Source organism: Spermophilus citellus (assembly GCF_964194105.1).
Source record: "Spermophilus citellus genome assembly, chromosome: 1".
NCBI classification, from domain to species: Eukaryota; Metazoa; Chordata; class Mammalia; order Rodentia; family Sciuridae; genus Spermophilus; species Spermophilus citellus.
The window spans coordinates 15,255,615-15,275,459 of NC_138182.1; the positions used below are offsets into that span (position 1 = coordinate 15,255,615).

Consider the following 19,845-nt stretch of genomic DNA (forward strand, 5'->3'; position numbering starts at 1 on the left):
GTCTCCTTCCCCTCCTCCACCTCTGCCAGGAAGTCTTTCTTCACTTTGGGTAAGAAGCTGATTTCAACACCTGGGGAAGATCATCCAAATTGTGGATTATCTGTTGCAGGTCTTTGGTTGACAGTTCCTCTTGGCCCCAGGCCAGCTTTCCCACTCCCAGTGGGGCCTCTTTGTTATAATCACCATGGTTTCTTCCTTATTCCGAAAGGTGACAAATCTACTAGACACTAGACAGAACCATGATCATCAGGGTAAGGAGAAAACTTAGTTTTTAGATGAAAACATTGATTCTGGAGCCTCTCAATCCATAGAACTTGACTTAATATATTTGTGCCAGTGAATGTGTCTTTAGTAAACCAGTAATGGGGAACAAATTTACTATCAGAAATTAAAACTCAAATTAACTGCTCAGAATTCCCCCAAAAAAAGTAAACCACAAAGATCTAAGGTATTAAAATGTGCTCTTTACTATTGGTTGATGTCACTCTCCTCCACCTGCTGCTTGTGACTCTCCTGTTAAGAGGCTTGGGCTGGAGCATGCTCAGTGGGCTAGATTTGACACCTTTCATCCTGCAGCTCATGGCCTAGCCTTGTGAACCTCCCAACGCGCCTAAGGAAAGGGAGCAAGAACCAAAATCAGTTGATAACCACTTCTGATTTTCATCTCCTATTTTTGCCTTCCTTCCACCCAAACCCCTGTTTTGAGGGATTTGCCATTCACAGGGAGCTGGTGTAGCTTCCCTAGTCAGCCCCACAGAAATGACAGGCCAGGTACTGTGCTAATCATGTGTTCAGGGTGGACAAGGGATACAGCCTTGTTCTCACAAATCTCACAATCTGGTGGGCCAGACAGACATTAAGCAAATAATTAAAGTCCTGAATGGTAGGACAGATATGGCTGTGCAAAGATCATCACCATGGTTCTCCCAAATGTGCACAGATGTCATGTAAGTACATCCATGGTAGCCACATCTATATTATCATCAGCTCTCTGTGCTGGGATTTGTGTGTGTATGCTGTTTTGCATATATTACCATATTTAATCACCATTTTGCCATATTTAATATATTTTTGTTGTATGTAATATATTTGCCATATTTAATATATACTCATATTTAATATGTAATTTTCATAACAATCCTGAGAAACAGGCATTTCTATTTCCCACATTTTACAAATGTGGAAATTGAAGCTCAGGGAAGTTAAATTACTTGTTTCAGCCAAGTGAATGGTAGGACCAGGATTTAAACTCCTAGCTTGTGATATCAAATCCCACGCTCTTCAGTGCTGCTACCTTCCTTTTAAGTTACTTTACTTCCTTGATAAGTAAAAGATTTGATTAATTAAAAAAAAATCAATGCAACCTATTTTTAGTTTTCCTTTTAGAGTGGGGAGAGTTTCCTCTCTCCCTGGCTCATTAAGTTCTCACTGGCTGCAGAGCTCAAGGTGTGGAATTTTTTCTGAATGCCCTCAGGTTGTCTTTCCACCCAGCACAAAGAAGTGAGGGTAGTAATTAAAATCAGGGCAGCTGGAGCGGAAAAAGGGCAGAGCAGACCCTCCAAAATGAAAGCAAAAACTGTTGTACCAAGTGAAAGTGCCTCATCCTTTTAGGATCCCCAGAGAAGTGATGGTGACTTTAATGAAGGACACACAGCTAGGAGCCAGGTCCTTTTCCAACACATTGTCCTCCTCCTCACTTTAATCAAGAGTGGTAACAGCCAAAATAAATTTCTAGTTACCTGAGAACAAATAAATGTCTAAAATCTAGAAGGAGCACTCATGAGGTGTCAGTGTAAACATTTTGACGTTGACCTCCATTGGTAAGCCAGCCTTGTAGAGACCCCTGCCCGATGGAAACTTCCCCTCCAGTGCAAAGGCTTATAGAATCCATGGCCTATGTAACTGCAAGAATGGATTTTATACAAATAAGAATTCTCTAGTAATTGTCTACAAACACACATTTCCCCAAAATACTCCACATCTTTTGTGGTCCCAGTTCCTCTAGAAGAGGGCTGTTTGGAACCTGCCCATCCTATGTCTCTCCGAGGTTGCCCAATACAGACTGTAAACCACAACCTCTCTTCTCTGCTAAATTCTCCTCACACTCCCTGGCAGGTGTCATAGGACTTCCTACCTAAGGCATCCCACAAGATTTACAAAATAGTGGCAGGGGCCTCCCAAATAGTGACAAAAGTAGAATGGGAAAATTTAAATTTTAAGTGTGTATTTCCATGTAGAAGTTTTGTGGAGAATACTCAAATTTAAGAAACTAAAATATACAGTTTTTTAAATTTGGGGAGCTAATTCTAAATTGCTCTTCTGTGGCTACATTAATAGATTAAATAATGCACTATCTGTGTGTTATGATTTATTATTAGGGTAGTTTAGAATTCTATAAACTATATATTAATATATATTATTGATCACTTACCATGTGATTAATGCTTTGTTCTTTTTTTTCCCCCACATTTTGAGACAGTTTTGCTAAACTATCCAAGCTGGCCTTAAACTTGTAATCTTCCTCAATCACCTTGAACTGCTGGGATTACAGGTATCTGCCAGTGTGCCTGGCTCTGGTTTTTTTTTTTTGGTTTTGGTTTTCCTAAGATAAGCATGTCACAAATATTTTATTTGAAAATTGTTCAAGGGTAAATTCAAAAGAACATATGTATGTGTGTATATATATAGAGAGAGGGGGGGGAGAGGGAGAGGGAGAAAAAAAAGCTGTAAATGGATAGCATGCCTTTATTTTTATTTGTTTATTTATTTATTTTAATGTGCTAAGGATTGAACCCAGTGCCTCACACATGCAAGGCAAACACTCTACCACTGAGCCACAACCCCAGCCCCAGAAGAACATATTTAGGTAATAAAGAATGATGAAATGAATTTATAAATAGATGCAAAACCAATCTTTTTTTTATTCTTCCTATCTAACTGAAATTTTGTATCCTTTGACTAACATTTCTGCAATATGCCATTTTCTTGAATCCTGTTGGTGCTCAGAAGCAGGGGGTTATCTCTGTTATCCAGAGGAATCAACTGCATCTTCCCACAATCAGAAAACAGCCAGGGCTAGGATCAGGCTCCAGAACCTCACTCTTTTTTTCTCCTCCTTTTTTGTGGTAGTAGGGATTGAACTCAGGGGTGCTGGACCACTGAGCTACATCCTCAGCCCTTTTTATTTTGAGACAGGGTCTGGCTTTGAACTTGTGACCCTCCTGCCTCAGCCTCCAGTTGGCTGTGATAACAGGAGTGCACCATCACACTTGGCTCCAGAACCTCACTCTTGACCTCTTCAGAGCCACCTGCCTCTGTCAAGGTGCCTCAAATGATCAGTGAGTTATCTTCACAGGAGTTCTAAGTCTTGCCAATTATTTGTGGAAATTTAAAAACCATCCAGAGTATGACTAAATATAATGTTAGCTAAAGTAATTTAAAAGGAGCGTTTTATGTCCCCAAATTTACATAGTGCAGTTCAAAAACAAATATATTACTTAGCAATATCAATGCCATTGATCTTCTCCATTACTGAGGATAACTGGGGGTTAACCTGGCCTTGATCTTAAGTGAGAAATGATTTGCTGAGTCATAATACTCACAGAAGGCACGATAACATGTTTATAAGCAAACTCTAAAGTCGGCAGAGAGAGTGTACTTTAGGATAAGAAATCCTAAAACAGCAAATACTGTCCTGAGATTCTTCAGGATAGAGCCATATGGCTAAGCTTAGCCAAGAATCTATGAGGATGTGGGCATGTGTGTCTTTGTACCCAAGTAAACATATGAAGATGGACTTGTGCAAATAAGGATTGGGTCATTCAAAAGTGCATCTCACATTGTATTCAGAATCCTCAGTAGCCTACTTGAAAACATTTTAGAACAGAACCAAATTTGGAGAACGACTCATAGAGGACAAGAGGGGTCACATAAGGAGTCTCAAGAATACCTAGTTGATGGTTTCTAATTGTTAATTCTCTCAAGCTCAATACTATGACATTGGTGACCAGAAATTAAGAAACAATATTACAAAGGACTTTTAAAAAATGGTTTTATGCCAGGTCCCTTTCAAACCTTCATTCTACTTGAGAACCAAGTGTCATGAAATTATCATCAGATAACTAAGTCTCCAACATTACATCCAGTTCTCTATAGTTAATCTTTGTAAACTGTGTATGATAAGGTATTGCTGTATCAATATACTCTGCATAAAAGAGCTAAATTTTTTTTGGAGTGTTTACTATGTACTAGGTATGATTCTATCAGTTGAAATTTACTATTTCATTTAATTCTCACAACCTCTTATTCTACAGATGTGGGGCACAGGGCACAGAAAGCACAGGTAACTTGTTCAGTGTTGCACAGCTAATAAGTGGCAGAGCATGGGTTTACCTCCAGGCACCTTGGATCTGGGTCATTACTCTTAAACAATGTGCTATGCTACACCTCTTCCCTAAACCCTTAGCTATATCTCCACAAGCATGTTGCTCCCATTTCAGGAGAGATGCTACACAGGGTCCCACATCACCCCAACTTGCCACCTTGCTATACATGTCGTGTGGCCTGGACTAGCTGGGAGAGGTTCAAAGTTAGCAGCACAGGGTCTGCACTTCCAGATGCTCCTGGTCTGGTTTGAGAGTCAGGCCCATAAATAAGCAGGTGGTAATACCCAGATGGATTATGATGAAAGCACAAGGAGTCAGGAAGAAGTGCACCTTACCCAGAAGGCCAGTTCTGAAGGATTCCTGGAGGGAAGCTGGCATGGGAGGGAAGCGGGTAAGAGCTAAACTGCCAGAGAGCAGAACAAACGGACAGGAATAGTTGCTCCACATACTGGTCAGTAAGAACAAAATAGTCACCAGACACCTGGTGTCCAAGCAGAATCTTTAAGGCCTGTTAGCATCCCAAATGCATCAGAGGAATTCTAGTGATCAGAGATGGCCGATGCTACTTCTGAACAAAGTAACAAAATAACACCTTCTTAATATTTAACAGCCACATCTGCCTTGTCCTTAATACTTGGCACTCATACAGAATCTCCTATCCAAGAAACCGAGAGCTCTTTACCAACATTAGCTCATTCTCCAAATAGCCTCATGAGTATTGTAATCTTAAGCAAACATTCATAAGGTAATAAATAATAAGATAGAAGGAAGAAGTTAAATAATCTTGGCAAGGTTGGCTGGTGTGATTGGTATTCTTCTCAACTTCACCCAGGAATATCTGTGTAAGTAGGCAGCAGCTATTTTTTTTCTTTTTTTTTTTTTTTTTTTTTTTGGTGCTAGGAATTGAGCCCAGGCCTGGTGCATGCTAAGCATGTGCTCTACTACTGAGCCACACTCCCCACCTGGAAGTCATACATTTCTATTATCTATTAAACAACCACAATGGTGAAGAGATTTTTATCTAAGTGAAGCTTAAATCCTAAAGTAGAAATCAAATATGCCAGGAATGAAGCGTGTTCCATGGTTTTGAAAAGACAGAACACAGAAAAGAGAGGTTAAGAACCAAACACGAGACCACCTAGGTCAAAATATTAGAGATGAATCTCATGTACAGAGAGAATAAATCTAAGACCATGATGTTGCTTCTTCAAGTACTCGACTGGTTAGGTGCTCTAACTTGGCTTGATTCGAAAAGCGGTCTCTTTACGTCAATCAATTCTTGCTTGGAACAGTTTATTGAAGAAAACAAAGCTAGATATGCAGGAGTTAGTGGTCTGGACAGCTGAGTGGCAAAGGGGAATAATGTGATCACCCTGGAATGCAAGCCCTGCGGGGGCACCTCGAATCACAGCCTGCAGGAGGGCAGGGTTTTGTTTTGTTTTTAGATTTGGTGGGTTTTGTTTTAATAAAAAGGAAGAAGTTGGCTTGAAACAGCCTAAAGGGGAAAATAGAGAAATAGTTTTCAAGGCTCTGCAGATGCCCATGCTGGAACCATCCAAGAAAACATAACCATAATGTAAAGAAAGGAAGCAACACAAAACAGGAGGAGTGGGCACACAGCAGAGCATAGGCCCATGAGACTCTTTCAAGACTGCGATTCTGTCAAATGTTACGTGGAAAAAAAATCTTCACAGATCCACAGTGGGAAAGGGAGGGTTTTAGAATAAACAGCCATTGAACACACAGCACATAGCGCCACTGCCAAAATCTGTACTCCAACTCTGCACCAAAACCCACTCATGTTTTTCTTATCAACAAAGCTCCTACTGAGTTCCTTGCACACGGTGAGAACCTTGTTGATTAGCTCATTGTGTTTTTTGTAACTTAGGCCACCGAGGTGTGCTTCATACAGGAGTGTCCTGGAAGTCTGCAGAGAAGATCCAATCAACACACTATAGAAGTCTTAGGAATATAAAAAATCGACGGCAGCAGCAAGATGACAACCACACTGTGAGACCTGAACTGTCTTCCAGCACATTAGAGGATTTGGGTGTCAGAAAGTAATTCAAATTAGAACCTGTGGCGAATGGCATCTTTCAGTGAGCCACCCAAGGACCCAGATGCTCAGGCTCATGCTGGTCACACCTTCCTGGGCTGGAGGGGGAGATGGCACTGGGTGGCAGCTGGGTTTTGTTAAGATGAATGTGTGATGATAATGGAAGAGGAGAGTGCACTGCCTCTCTGCTCCCTCCTCTCAGAGCTTGCCTTCCTCAGACTGCTAAGATAACAGAAAGAACTGGCTCCAGTAACTCACTTCTAGGCACTGGGCCAGGGGGAGAAGATGGAATTGAAAGAAATGTTTTCTGACCCCAAGGAACTTACTTAATTCGTATTCTGGTCAAGTAAGACATCAAAAAAATAGTAAGAACATTCCTACAGCTGCATCTTCCAAACCCCAGCTCACTGGGTTGGCCCAGCCATGAGTTTCAATGCCCCCATGTATTCCTCTCTTAAGTTCATGAACAAATGCAACCAGACACACTGGTTCTTAAATTCTACCAAATGCCACCTAAGGAAGTGCTGTCCTCTATAATGCACTGAATCAAAAATCTTGCTTTAAAAAAGATATTTCAAGTCCTATGAAACAAATAGCCAATTGTAGTTTGTTGATCTTCTAAATTTCTATTATCCTTTCCTCTAGGAAAAGGTGACAATAAAAGAAAGCCAGATGACATCATGTCAATTAATTTGTTGGTTTTCTTTATAAAAGCCTGTTTTATTTAAATGAGGTCTTTGAGCTGGACACAGTGTCATACCTATAATCCCAGCAGCTTGGGAGGCCAAGGCAGGAGGATCCCAAATTCAAGGCCAGCCTTAGCAACTCAGTAAGGCCCAGGCTCAGAATAAGAAAAAAAAAAGAACTGGGGGTAGAGTTCAGTGGTAGAGCACCCCCTGAGTTCAATCCCCAGGACTGCTTAATAAATAAATACTTTTTAATTCCTATGGGTGTCATTTATCATTTGTATGCTTTTCTTCTATCATGATAATTAGAATTTGATCATGTTTACAAATCTCAGACCCTGATAATCCCTTGATCCAACCAGAATTTAGATTATGGAGGGCCTTTAGGTCACAGTTTCCAGGACCCAACCTATTATCAGTACACAGGCTCTTTACAAAGTCTGTATTCTCCATAAGATACTAATGTGAAGGGTTCTTTGTAAATATCAACAGTTTGTAAGCAGTGTCAGTTTTTGTTTTGTTTTGCTTTTTTGAGATGCCTGGGCTGGCCTAGAATTCCTAAGCTCAAGCACTTCTCCCACCTCAGCCTCCGGAGTAGCTGGGACCGCAGACTCACACCACTGTGCCGGACTACAGTGCCATTCTCCTGAGGTCTAGCTCTTGTACTTTTAATTATACGGAGTAAGTTGGCAAACTGTATATGGCACAGAATTTAAAATCCTTAATTCATTAAACTAAGAATCTTAACGGATAGCTAATACAACTAGAGCTAAAAAAAAGGTATGTGGTCTGTGACAAACCTGTACACATACACACTTGACCCTTGCAGCAACTCTATGAAAGGGATGATGCTATCATCTCTATTTTACAGATGAGAATAAATGCAGAGAGAATAAGCCGAGAAAGACAAATGCATGCTGAGGGGCTAACTGTGGCAATGGGATAGTTCAATGTAGCACTAAGAACTTGGAAACCAGCAAAATCTCTCATGGTACATAATTACTGAACTGTATTTAATCAAAATCAAACAGGAGACTAAGCAATTCCAAAGACACCAAACTGCAGTAGGCAACTGAGCATACCCAAAGCACAGGAAACATACATGAAGACAGGTTTAAGTTTTTGTGCATACACGGATTAGCCTAGACCTTTTAAGGAGGGTCATATGAACTTTTGGGGTGGGGTACTAGGGCACTTGAACTCAGAGACAGTTGGCCACTGAGCCACATACCCAGCTATATTTTGTATTTTATGTAGAGACAGGATCTCACTGAGTTGCTTAGCACCTTGCTTTTGCTAAGGCTAGCTTTGAACTCGCAATCCTCCTGCCTCTGCCTCTGGAGCCTCTGGGATTACAGGTGCCTGGCTCATATGATTTTTAAGATGCAGAAAAAGACATCCTTAATAATTATCAGAAAACAAAAACAGTGACCTCAAAAAGAATCCAGAAAACTTAAGTAATGTGTTTGATAAAATAAACCATGAGAAATATGATTTTGTAGTGCATTTGTATCAAACCCTGAAGGAAAATGTATCATTTAAAGGATACTTCATTTAAATATCATTAAAATATTTCTGATCTTCATTAGTATAGTTTCAGATATCATCTCAGTGCATAGTGTCATGTGTTTTTGTTCCCATTTAGTAAAATTTCTAAATGAAAACTAACTTAACATGTGCAAAAGAGACTCACTGATTAAAACTATGTGTGCCATCCTATCACCAAAAATTATGAAGTGGAAGATTGTTGTAAATCACACATTTTATAGCAAGTATTTTAGAGTTTGACTGTCTGGTTTGAATCATGGTTCAATCAGTTTACTAGTTTAGTTCAAGTTCCCTTAATCACCTTACTTGACCTCTTCCCTCAATTTCAAAAAAGGGAGTCCCAAGAAGACCTATGTTATAAGGATGTGATAAAAATAACATAGTAGTATTTGCAATGCCCTGCTTGCACATAGTAGGGGCTTGATGTGATAGCTATTTTTTTCATTGTATTTCACGATTTGTGCATTTCCTATTTGTAACTTAATCACACTAAAAACAGAATTAGTAAAGTTAGAAGATTTCTAAATCCACTAGAAAAAAGTAATGTCCACTTGGTCAGTTATTTCCATAATTTACTTTTTAAAAATGTTATAACGTTTGATCTGAAATTTGTACGATAATTACCAGTCTGGTTGATCGCAATACACACCCAGACGCATGCAGCTTTTGGCAGGTGATCTGAGCATACTCTCATGTATGACAAAAGATTTGATCTAAGGTTATTTCTGATTTGGTATGTCTGGGGTTTTCCCAATCCAAAGAAATACACCTAAAGAAACCATAAAAAGCAACAGCCCATAGCTTAAGGACAACAACAAACAAACCAAGCTCTTAATGCCAAAGCACTCATCTGCAACTGAGATCAGCCACTCTCATCCGTACCATGCTGCTGGAGCAAGTTTGTTTTAAAAACTGTGCATCATGCAGTTTCCTCATAAAGGTAGATGTGGTGGAGCTTGTCCAGGCAGAGCACACTGACCAGGCCTGGAGACTAGCACCTGGCAAATACTATTTTGGATAAACAAAAATCCAGGCAAGCTTTTGATTTCCCATTCTCACACCTCATCACTCTTTCCTCCCCATCTCTCATCTCTCTTGCATCTGACTTGAATCTGATGATGTACAGTAGATAAAGTCCATCATTCTCAACCCTATACCTTGAGCTCTTTAGAGACAGCCATTATGTAACTTTAATGAAGTAGTCAAATACATCTTTTGAAAATGGGGCACATAAATTGAACGATGTCATCAAATACTATTTACCAGTACGTTGCATTTTCAAATGCCATATAGGAAATTCATGTCTCTTAACTTAGGACATTAATTTATATAAACTTCCTGCAACTAGAAATATACAGACCAAGAACACTTACTTTTGCTCCACATAGTGAGGATCAAAGAATTCCGTTGTGATTTTGTTTGCATACAGGGAACAGCCAGTCATTGAACACAGCCCTAAAACGCATCAGAGGGAAGCCCTGTGGTTAGTGTCATCTCATTAACATCATGAAGTACCTTGTTTGGAAGAAAGTTACTCTTTACCTGACAGGATGAATACAATCCCAGCCAAACAAGCAATTTTAGCTTTGGCTTTATCTGAGCCTCCGACTTTGGTACACTTCATTCCAAAGAGTGCAAATATGGAACCAAAAAATCCCAGGCTGACAGCAGCAATCATAAGTCCTCTACATGCCTGGATATAACCTGCAATTAGAGTAGGTCATTCACGTTAATATTGAACATGTGGCTGTCGGGGGGAAAATCCTCATTTTACATTGTCATTCTGGATGATTGTTCTGTTGTCCAAGGGGAGAAAAAAAAACTCAAGGCAAGACAAGCAAGGAAAGAGATGTCGCCTGCCTCTATCAAAACTCTCTAACTCCTTTGCATGTCAACCTTTTAAATAGATATTTTGATGGTTTTGACATATAAAATTATAGAATTTATAATTAGGTAGCAAGACATTCCAAAGGGTCAAACCTTCCAATATCAGTGAAAGCTTATAAATGAGACTAATCAGAATACCTTCAAAAACCATGAGGAGTCTAAATCAAGAAGTATTCTAGTGACATATTTTTTATCAAGGCACATAAAGTTGGGCTTTAAAAAGCATTGTTTGAGAGAAGAGTAATTTACAATTATTAAGTGAACTGTTTACATGTAAATGGATGCCTTTAAAGTACCCTGAAAATGTATTCTGTTAGTTTGCTGGATCAGCTCTCCTGCACATTCGTTTTCTTATTTCACATATTTTTATTTGCACAGCCAGGGTGATGGCAAATTTCAGCATGGCTTTTGTCCAGGCACTAACACATTTTAAATTAATATGACTTAAACTTTTACCACCCAAGTCATTTTCATTTCAGTCTTAAATGGTGCCATATTTCAATCTGAAATAACGAGACTAGCTTGTATTAAATATAAGTAAATATTTGCTAAGCAAATAAGCACACGCATCAGGTTTATGTTGGAAATTAAACTTTCTAATTGGAAAAAGCTCTTAAGATAAAACAAGTCATTTACAACTTTGCATTCAGGTAAAGTTGACAATAATAATACTGAGATCATTATAATCATAAATTCAGGGAAGTGCTGATGGCTACAGTCCCATGTTTCTTTGGAAAAGAATGAAAACTAAAGTTAGAATCCTATTCCTAGGATCCACTTTGAAGAGCAAATGGGAGCTTCTCTACCTACTTAACTGGAACACAATTGCAGGCTACAATGACAATGACTTCTATTTTATAGTGTGAACTACTTCTATACAGAAGAAATATTCACTGATGCTGAGCCTATCAAAAAAAGTAAAAGAAACTTATTTTTAGCAAAATGGGATAATGGAGGATTCTTTTGATAGCAATAATCATGCTCAGGGCTCTCTGGGTCTCTGCTGCCAAATACCCAGCTAGCTCTATTTTAAACTTTGACCTGGTGAGAAGGCTGAAGGAAGGCAGAGAAAAGAGGCCTGCCAGTCCTGAGCAGGAGTAAAGAGAGTCTGCCAGGATAACCCAAAGTAGCTCATCATTTACACAAAACTACTGGCACAGTGTAGTTTCTAATTTTTGAGAAATTCACTTAATCTTTGGTTTTGAGTTGTTCGGGATAACTCTAAATGTAATCATCAAATGGAAAAATAGTGGGGTTATGCACACATGCATGTATACACACACACACACAAACACACACAGAGTAGTCCCCCACTTATTGTGTGGAGTATGTTCCAAAATCCCCAGTGGATGACTGAGGTACTACTGAACCCTGTCTATACTGTTTTTTCCTATATATGACAAGAGTTTAGTTTATAAATTAGACACAAGAGATTAATAATAACTAAAAAATAGAAAATTATAATAATTTACTATAATAGTTCTTTAAAACACATTATTTCTGGAATTTTCAATTTAATATTTTTTGGACCATGGTTGGCCTTGGGTAACTGAAACTGAGGAAAGCAAAACTATGGATTGGTGGAGAAACCACTGTGTGTGTGTGTGTGTGTGTGTGTGTGTGTGTGTGTGAAGAGAGATATACACACACACACGTATACATTCCTGGAAAACTTTATCATATACCATAATTTGCATCTACTTTAGTTACAGGCTTTATTAAAAAGGCAGATGGTCTGGAATTTACCAAAGGGTTAAGTTCTACAATCTGGTCATTCAGAACAAGGAATGCATTTTCCCAGATGGTAAACAGCAGTTAAGAGTCCCAGGCCAACTCAGTCAACCCTTAACATGACAGGGAAAATAACAGTAGTCTTTTCACTTTATGCAGTCTGTCATTCTGAGCTCTCCCATTTCAGACCTGCTCTGGTCTCTTGGCACAAGCATGAGAGGAGAGATGGACCAAGCAGATTCTGAATGGCCAACCCTTCTTTTGCGCCAGCTGGGACCTTGCTGTCAAGCCAAGGCACCTCTCTGTGCATGACCACAGTGGCAATAACTTGCTTATGTTCTGCATAGACAACAGAAGGCCCCTCACAAGGACAATTAGCCAGATTTTCTGAAATGGGGAATCAAGAGCAGGGGATAAACTGCACCTATCAGCTGCAAAAGAAATCAGGTTGTTGGTGAGCCTGAGATTCTTAAAACGCCCATGACTTGGATCTTAACAGACTTCCAACAAATTTTCAGAGTTTATCTTTTGCAAGGCACACAAACCTCTACAACCTAGCTTTTTAATAGTTCCTGAAGGCAATACTTATAAGTAACACCATCAAGTGAAGTGGTAGTAAAAACCTGGACAAGGAGGCCATTATTTTTGACAGGTCTAATTTACTGACACCGTTAATAGCTAATTAACACATTAAAGTGCTGAGGCATGAACATATTTACTTAGGAGTTTTCTGAAGTATAATTTATAGTTAGTTCTCCTGGGAGAATGAGCAAACATTCCCACCAGCAAAATAAATGGCAAACAACCTGGCTGAAATGATTCTCAGCTGAGGTTCAAGTGGTGCTTTGAAAGAAAAATGGATTAGCAATGAGCAGAAATCACTAACTCATTCAACCTTGAAATTTTCAAATTGCAACTTTACACTAGTGAATTCTGCTGCTGGAGGAAATCTTTAAGCTGTCCCTTAAAAGTAAAATGTTGTCCAAATGACATCTTCCTTATTTTCAATTGCAAACCAGCAGAAATGAAAACATCCACTTGGTGGAGGCAATTCACTAGTAGCACCTTTGTTGATATTCAAGGGGGAAAAACACTTTTTTTTTTTTTTTGGTACTAAGACTTGAACCCAGGGGTACTAAACCTTTCAATCACATCCTCAGCCCTTTTTTATATTTTATTTAGAGACAGGGTCTTACTGAGTTGCTAAGTGCCTTGCTAAGTTGCTGAGGCTGGCTTTGAACTCACAATCCTCCTGCCTCAGCCTCCGAACCACTGGGATTATAAGTGTGTGCCACAATGCCCAGTGGAAAAACATACTTATTATACTAGTAGCTTTGCAAATCCTTTGAAAGACGAATGAATGGTGGAAGACAGTAACTTTGAACTTCAGGTCCGGTGCTTCTATTTACCTGTGGCATGTCTTTGATTATATTACTAATCTCTCTGTTTTCTCATCTGTAAATAGGGATAGCAGTGTTCACTTCAAAGGATGAATAATAGGAGCAAAGTGTCTGATGAGTAGTGAGAAATTCATCAGGTCATCCCTTCCATAATACCAAGAGCGTTTCTAAGCAGAAATGAGAGCTGGATGCTTAACATGGCATAACATTCAATCTAGACATTAGCTTCACTAGGCCTCATTTTCCTTATATGCAAAACTGAAGCAGTAATGATACCTCCTGAGAGTGGGAAATCAGAGCTTTGACCTCAGATAGGAAATTCAGATAATGATCCCATCATCTGCCCAAGAGGCTTGTTCTTCCGTCTAGCACAGGAAGAGGGAGAGACACAAGCTTTCTCTCTTCCTTCATAGGTTCTCTTTTCCACCAAGAGTTCATGCCTAGTTTAAGGAGCAGACTGGGCTGCTCAGGCCTGTGGCCACAGTAGCCCAAATTTGGTGTCTTTCTCCTGCCACTTCAAAGGCAATGTCAGGACCAGCACCCAACAGATGTGCCTGTCCTGGGAGTACAAGGCAACAAGTTCACAAGCGGAGGGCCCCTGCTCTGGAAAGTCCTACTTCCAGGTGGGGGAAATCAACCCCCTGCATGTGAAAATGTGACTTAACCCTCCTGGGAGATACAGAAAAGCACAATTATCATTTTGCAGTAGGAAATGCCCACTTAAGCCACAGAAGGCAGGGTCAAGGAAGAGATAAATGTGATCTTGTTAAAAATTTCGAAGTTCTGTTAGGACATCATACAGTTAAAAGACAAGCAATGGGAGTGGAGATGTGGCTCAGTGGTAGAGCCCTTTCCTAGAATGCACAAGACCCTGGGTTCAATCCCCAGAACTGCAAAAAAGAAAAGAAAAGAAAAGAAAAGAAAAAAGACAAGCAATCGTCTGAGGTTGCAACATGCATATGGAATCAAGGAGTGACAAATCACCTCAATCAAGAAGAAACAACAAAACCAAGGGTGTAAGATCTGAGCAGGTAATTCAGAAAGAGAAAAACAATACATGATAAGATGGTCAAAATCACTGAGAATTGGGGAAATGCTAATTAAAATGATAGGGCCATCAGAGCTGTCACTCATAACACTGGAGGAAAAAGTCAATGGTGAGAATGTGGAGAAGCAGCTCTTCTCTCTCATTAGTGGAAGGAGATTTGGCAGAATAAACTGAATATCAAAATGCATGCCCTACTGCTTGGCAACACCACTGCTCAGTGGGATCGTCTACAGAAATGCATATGCACACAAAGAGGTGAAGATAAAGAATTTCAGTAAAGTTGGAAAGGGTCCAAGGTCCACAATGGATAAATGGTTAAATAAACCAGTTTACCCAGACTAATGAATACTATGCAGCAGTTAAAAAGTGTCATTTCCATCTTGGGAAGATATATTATAAATTTTAAAACACTGCAGAACATATCATTTACTCTTTTAAAGTCATTTGGTACTCACAGGAGCACACAGGAAAGTCATTTGCAGGTCAGGTGGCATATGAGTATCACTCATCTGCTCCACTCCCAACCACCTCTAGGACCTGATGATGAGGCACTATGCCCTCCCTCCTCCTCACCACCCCACCTGCCCCAAATCAGGAACCACTGCTCCTCACATAGACATATAAGGGAAAACTCTACCATTCTGCAGTTAATAATCTTCAGCGCATTTTGCTTCTCTTTGTCTCTCCATTGTTCCCCAACTGTCCCATACAAGGAAGCTTACCTCTTTGGTCTGCTATCTTGGACAACAATAGAATTACAAATAGAAGAATGCTCCTAGTACAGTAACTGTGAATCCTACCGTTGCCAGCGTAAACGACAGAAACAAGAGCCCGCCTGTTCATCTACCTGGATGTGTGCTCTGCAAAGCACAGGAAATTCAACAGCAATGCTAGGGCATAAACAGTGTTCCGGCTACTTATTTTACACAACAGGACAGACCCGGGTGCCACCCTTCTAAAACCAGACACGTATTCTCTTATACCAGGTTCCATCAAATACTGGATTGAGCAACAGTTTGCTTTTCATTGCAAGCACTGTCTCAGGGGAATCGAATCTTCTTTTATTTACCCAGCTATGCAAATAAAAACTGCAAGCATGGTAATAAAGGAAAAAGCCTCAAATCTGGAAATAACACAAATGACAGTTTCTGCCAGGAGCCATGAAGTCACTTGCTGCAAAACCCTGGAAGAAAGGAGTCAGAACTTGAGCCTTGTGTCAGCGAGACATCAACTGCTCTCTGGAGGCTAAACAGAGCAGGTTTTCTGTGTCGATCTACCTGTGTGGGTACAATGCAATACAGTACACAGTCTGGTTACCCAAACCAACGTGGGCGAACATTCGCTCAGAGAGAACGCAAGGAAGATCGCGACGCACACACGGAGGCTGAGATGCGGCACTTGGTTCCCAGCACTGCCCACCCTCTCCTGGCGCTTCATCGGGGCATAGGCACGGTCTATTTATCTTCCCAGAACTTGGAAGTGTTAAAGCCTATGCAGAGAAGTTTGTAGAAGCGACTTTAAGGGAAACAAGAAGAACCTGCAATATGTTCCTTTTTTCCCCACCGTGCGTACTTTTAAGAGAACCAACGAAACAGCCAAAGGGGGCTCTGGTCAGGCTTCTTGCCTTTTAGTGATACCATTTTAATCAGAAGTCAGCTTTTTGTGGGGAAGAGGAACAAACCCTGTGAATTCCTTGCAGGGACTTCCCGTGTCCTCAACTCTTAGGACCAAAACGCTCCGCCACCCTGACGCCTGAGTCACCCCACCAGAGCCCGTCTGCGGTCCCGGGTTCAGAAGGCGGCCCCACGGGACGGACACCCTGGGGCAGCTGATCCTCCCCGCTCCCTCAGACCCTCGGGGCAGAGCCGGCCGGGTCTCCACTCAGGGCGGTGGGGCCAAGAGCGCGAGGAGCGCGGCCAGGGGCGAGGGATGCAGACCGTCCAGCGCCAGCATGGAGGGGAAGTCCTTGCAGTTGGAGACGCCCGTGGAGTCGGTCACGCACGTCTTCCACAGGTTGGCCCAATAGGTGGCGGTGGTGATAACCGTGCCGTCGATGGTGGACACCTTCCAGTAGTCGGTGGGCAGCGTGGAGGACACCAGGACCCAGCCAGAGATGGAGACCATGAAGGCGATGATCTCCGAGGCGGTGCTCGCCATGCCGCAGGATGCAGCCGCGCTCGCGCCGGCTCTCGCACTCCCACTCCGAGCCGCGACCCCCGCGGGCCGGGCCCTGCGACTCCGCCTCCAGCCGCTGCCTCCGCCCCCACCCGCCGCCGCCGCCTCCGCACCGACCCTGCGTTAGGGGGCGCGCGCGGCCCCGCCCGGCTGCCCAGGTAGGTCGATCGCGAGGGCGCGTCGGCTGGGGAGCAGAGGGATCCCTGGGCGCTTCCCCTGGGTTTTCTTCAGCTAACTGGCCCGCCGCCCGCGGTCGGGAGGAAGGCTGGTTTGTGCGCTCGCGTCCCTGAATCTCCGGCCGGGGGTGCTGCGGAAAACAGCCCTGTCATTAGAGCTGTGCAGAGAAAAGACTGGCAGCCAGATGTGGACAACCTGCTGGCCACCCCGCCCCGCCCCGCCCTGTCACCTCCATCCACCCAGCCACTTTTTGCGGGAAATAGCCTGGCTTCCTGAGCACCGTGTAAAAGCAGGGCAAAAAGCCTTCTGAGTGCTCTGAAAGGACGCGGTAAGGTAATGCAGCCTCGGTTTGCTGAACTCTAAAGGTCTGCGAGCCAGGCTTGTTTGGGTCACCCGGTTTGGCTCATCAAGGAGGGATGATGGTGCCGGCTCTGGCCCTGAAACTGGCCCTGCCTTGAAAATTCTGCTGTTCTTTTTGGGTCCGGTGGTATGCGGAAAGTCACTGTAAAGAAGTGCTTGCGGGGCTCAGGCCTAAATTCAGGGTGGCAGTAGATGGATAGCACGGACTCCGGGGAGCTTGGCTTCAATCTTGATATGAAATATTGCAGCCAGCAGCCGCGTGCTGGCGACCCCTGCTAACGCAAGCACTCCTCCTAGGCGTGCACTGAAGTCATGCCCGAATCCCCCTTCCTGCTCCCAGCGTGGTCAGTCCTATGAAGAGGTGACTGTCACAGTGCAGTCCGTTTGCTCTGTATCTTGTTTGACTTTTTCCAACCACCACCAACTTTGGCGCCTAATCAAAAAATACACTCCTTCATTCCTTCATTCCTTCACTGCTGTCTTAGGGCAAACATAAAGATCAGGGTGTACTTCCAGCCCATGAGGTCACGAATCTGGGCATAAGTCAAAGAACAAAGACACTTGCTTTATTATGGGTTATTATTTGTCCACTTAAAGTTCTCGCAGTTCTTGGTATGACCTTTTAAGATTCACTTCTTGCCAAAAGTAACCAAAGGTCCAAAACCTATAAATCAGTCTGCTTCAAGAAACTGGTTCCTAACGCTCTGTTTTCACAATCTTTATGAGGGATACTTTGGTTCATTGTGAAGAATTTAACCCCCCCCCTTTTTTTTTTGTCTGTGCCACCTCTCCTTTTAAACCAAATGGATGCAGAATGAAATTAAGGTGACTAGGTGACTGGGATATAATCACCAAGACTTTGGTTTGGAAGGACCGTGAGTGACCACTGGGACATGCTCCACTCAATACAATTATCCCATTTTTAGAATAATTTCCAGCCCTTGCTCCACCAAGTGTTTAGCACATGCAAGGCTTTCATTCTGTTTTGTTTTGACAGCACTTTTAGGAAGCTTTCCTTTATATTGAGCCCAAATCTTTCTCTCCTTAACTTTGACCCAAATGCCACAATCTGAGCTCTGAGGCAACGCAAGTGAGGTCTACTCATGCAGCTGTGGCAACAGGTAGGTGGTGTGTGCTTGATCAGTCTCCTGGCTGTGTGAATGTGAACCAGGGTGGAGATGGTTTGCTTGGTGGGAGGCAGTTTCTCTATGGTTCTGCTCTTGGTCTCAGTTTGTCCCAATGAGTTGCTTTGGGTTCACTAGTGGGTTAATTTAGAAACGAAGTTTGGGAAGCACCTTCCTAACCATTTCCTTATCATCTTCCCAGACATTCAAACCAGTCACCTTTAAGGAGCAAATGTCTTCTCTTCTTTTGTGTGATTTGCCATAAAGTGCTTTGGTTTCCTGCCCCCTGGCACATTTCCACTGTTACTTCAGTGCCATATTTCTTTCTGAACCATCTATTTCTGATCCAATTTGCTATTTAGAAAACGTAAATCATTAGCTGGCACATTCCATGTGGAGTTGCCTAAAATTAAACATCACACAAAGTTTGTACCACATTTTTTGGCTTTGTTTAACGGTCTCTTTGTTTGCTGTATCTTGCTCTTGGTAGGTACTCACTAAATTTGTTAATGATTTCTTGTTTTTACTAGACAAGAACCTGGCTTACTTTTGACTGGAAAAAAAAAAGTTGAGTATTGTGACCTTTAGGACTCAGGCAGTTTATAACTGGTTGCTTATAAATTCCACTGTTTGGATCCAAAGCCACATTGGTTTTTTTGTTCTTGTTTTTATTTGGTACCAGGGATTGAACCCACAGTGTTCAAGCGCTGAAGCACATCCACCCTGTTTTTTTATTTTTTATTTTGAGTCCAGGATCTCACTAAATTGCTGAGGGCCTCGATAAGTTCAAAGCCACATTGTTTAAAAGAAAGAACTGTGATGATTGGTTTGGTGTTTTAGACCAGACTCCAAAAAGCTACTATCTAATGTAGTTCTACCCATTGCATTTTAAAAAATCCGTAAACTCAGGCCATCACTGCAACATAGCTTCCAGAGGAAACAAAGTTTGAATTCTAACCTGGAACTCCAAGAAAGAATCCTAACACCTCACCACCCTGTGGAATCACCACACCAAGGATGCCAGAATCTCTGGGTCAGCCTGGTAAGGTGTTCTTGGAGCTGCCAAGGCAGAGCCAGGCTAAGAGCTACAGCTCTGACTGATTGAGGTTTATATATATACATGTATACAAACAGTTAACTTAGCATAGGGAATGATGTGCACTATGAAAAGAATAAATATTAATCTTTGATGAAAACTTTAAAAAATATTCTATTACTGCAGAGATTGTAACACACAATTTCAGTTTAAGAGAGGTTATAAATACACA

General features: G+C 41.8%; 1 protein-coding gene across 4 annotated transcripts in view; it reads right to left on the reverse strand.

The window, feature by feature from the left end:
- Positions 1-19,845, reverse strand: part of CLDN10 (claudin 10) — a gene marked incomplete at its 5' end in the record, with an annotated part of 108,598 nt that overhangs the window by 5,446 nt on the left and 83,307 nt on the right. For 3 of the 4 annotated variants that reach the window (XM_081281539.1, XM_081281538.1, XM_081281537.1), the window contains 2 exons: positions 10,049-10,130; positions 10,218-10,379. In XM_081281539.1, the coding sequence (XP_081137665.1) occupies positions 10,049-10,130; positions 10,218-10,379 (244 nt within the window). Of the gene's footprint in view, positions 1-10,048; positions 10,131-10,217; positions 10,380-16,678; positions 17,015-19,845 lie in introns of those variants that run through there. The other variant, XM_081281536.1, reaches the window with a different exon arrangement.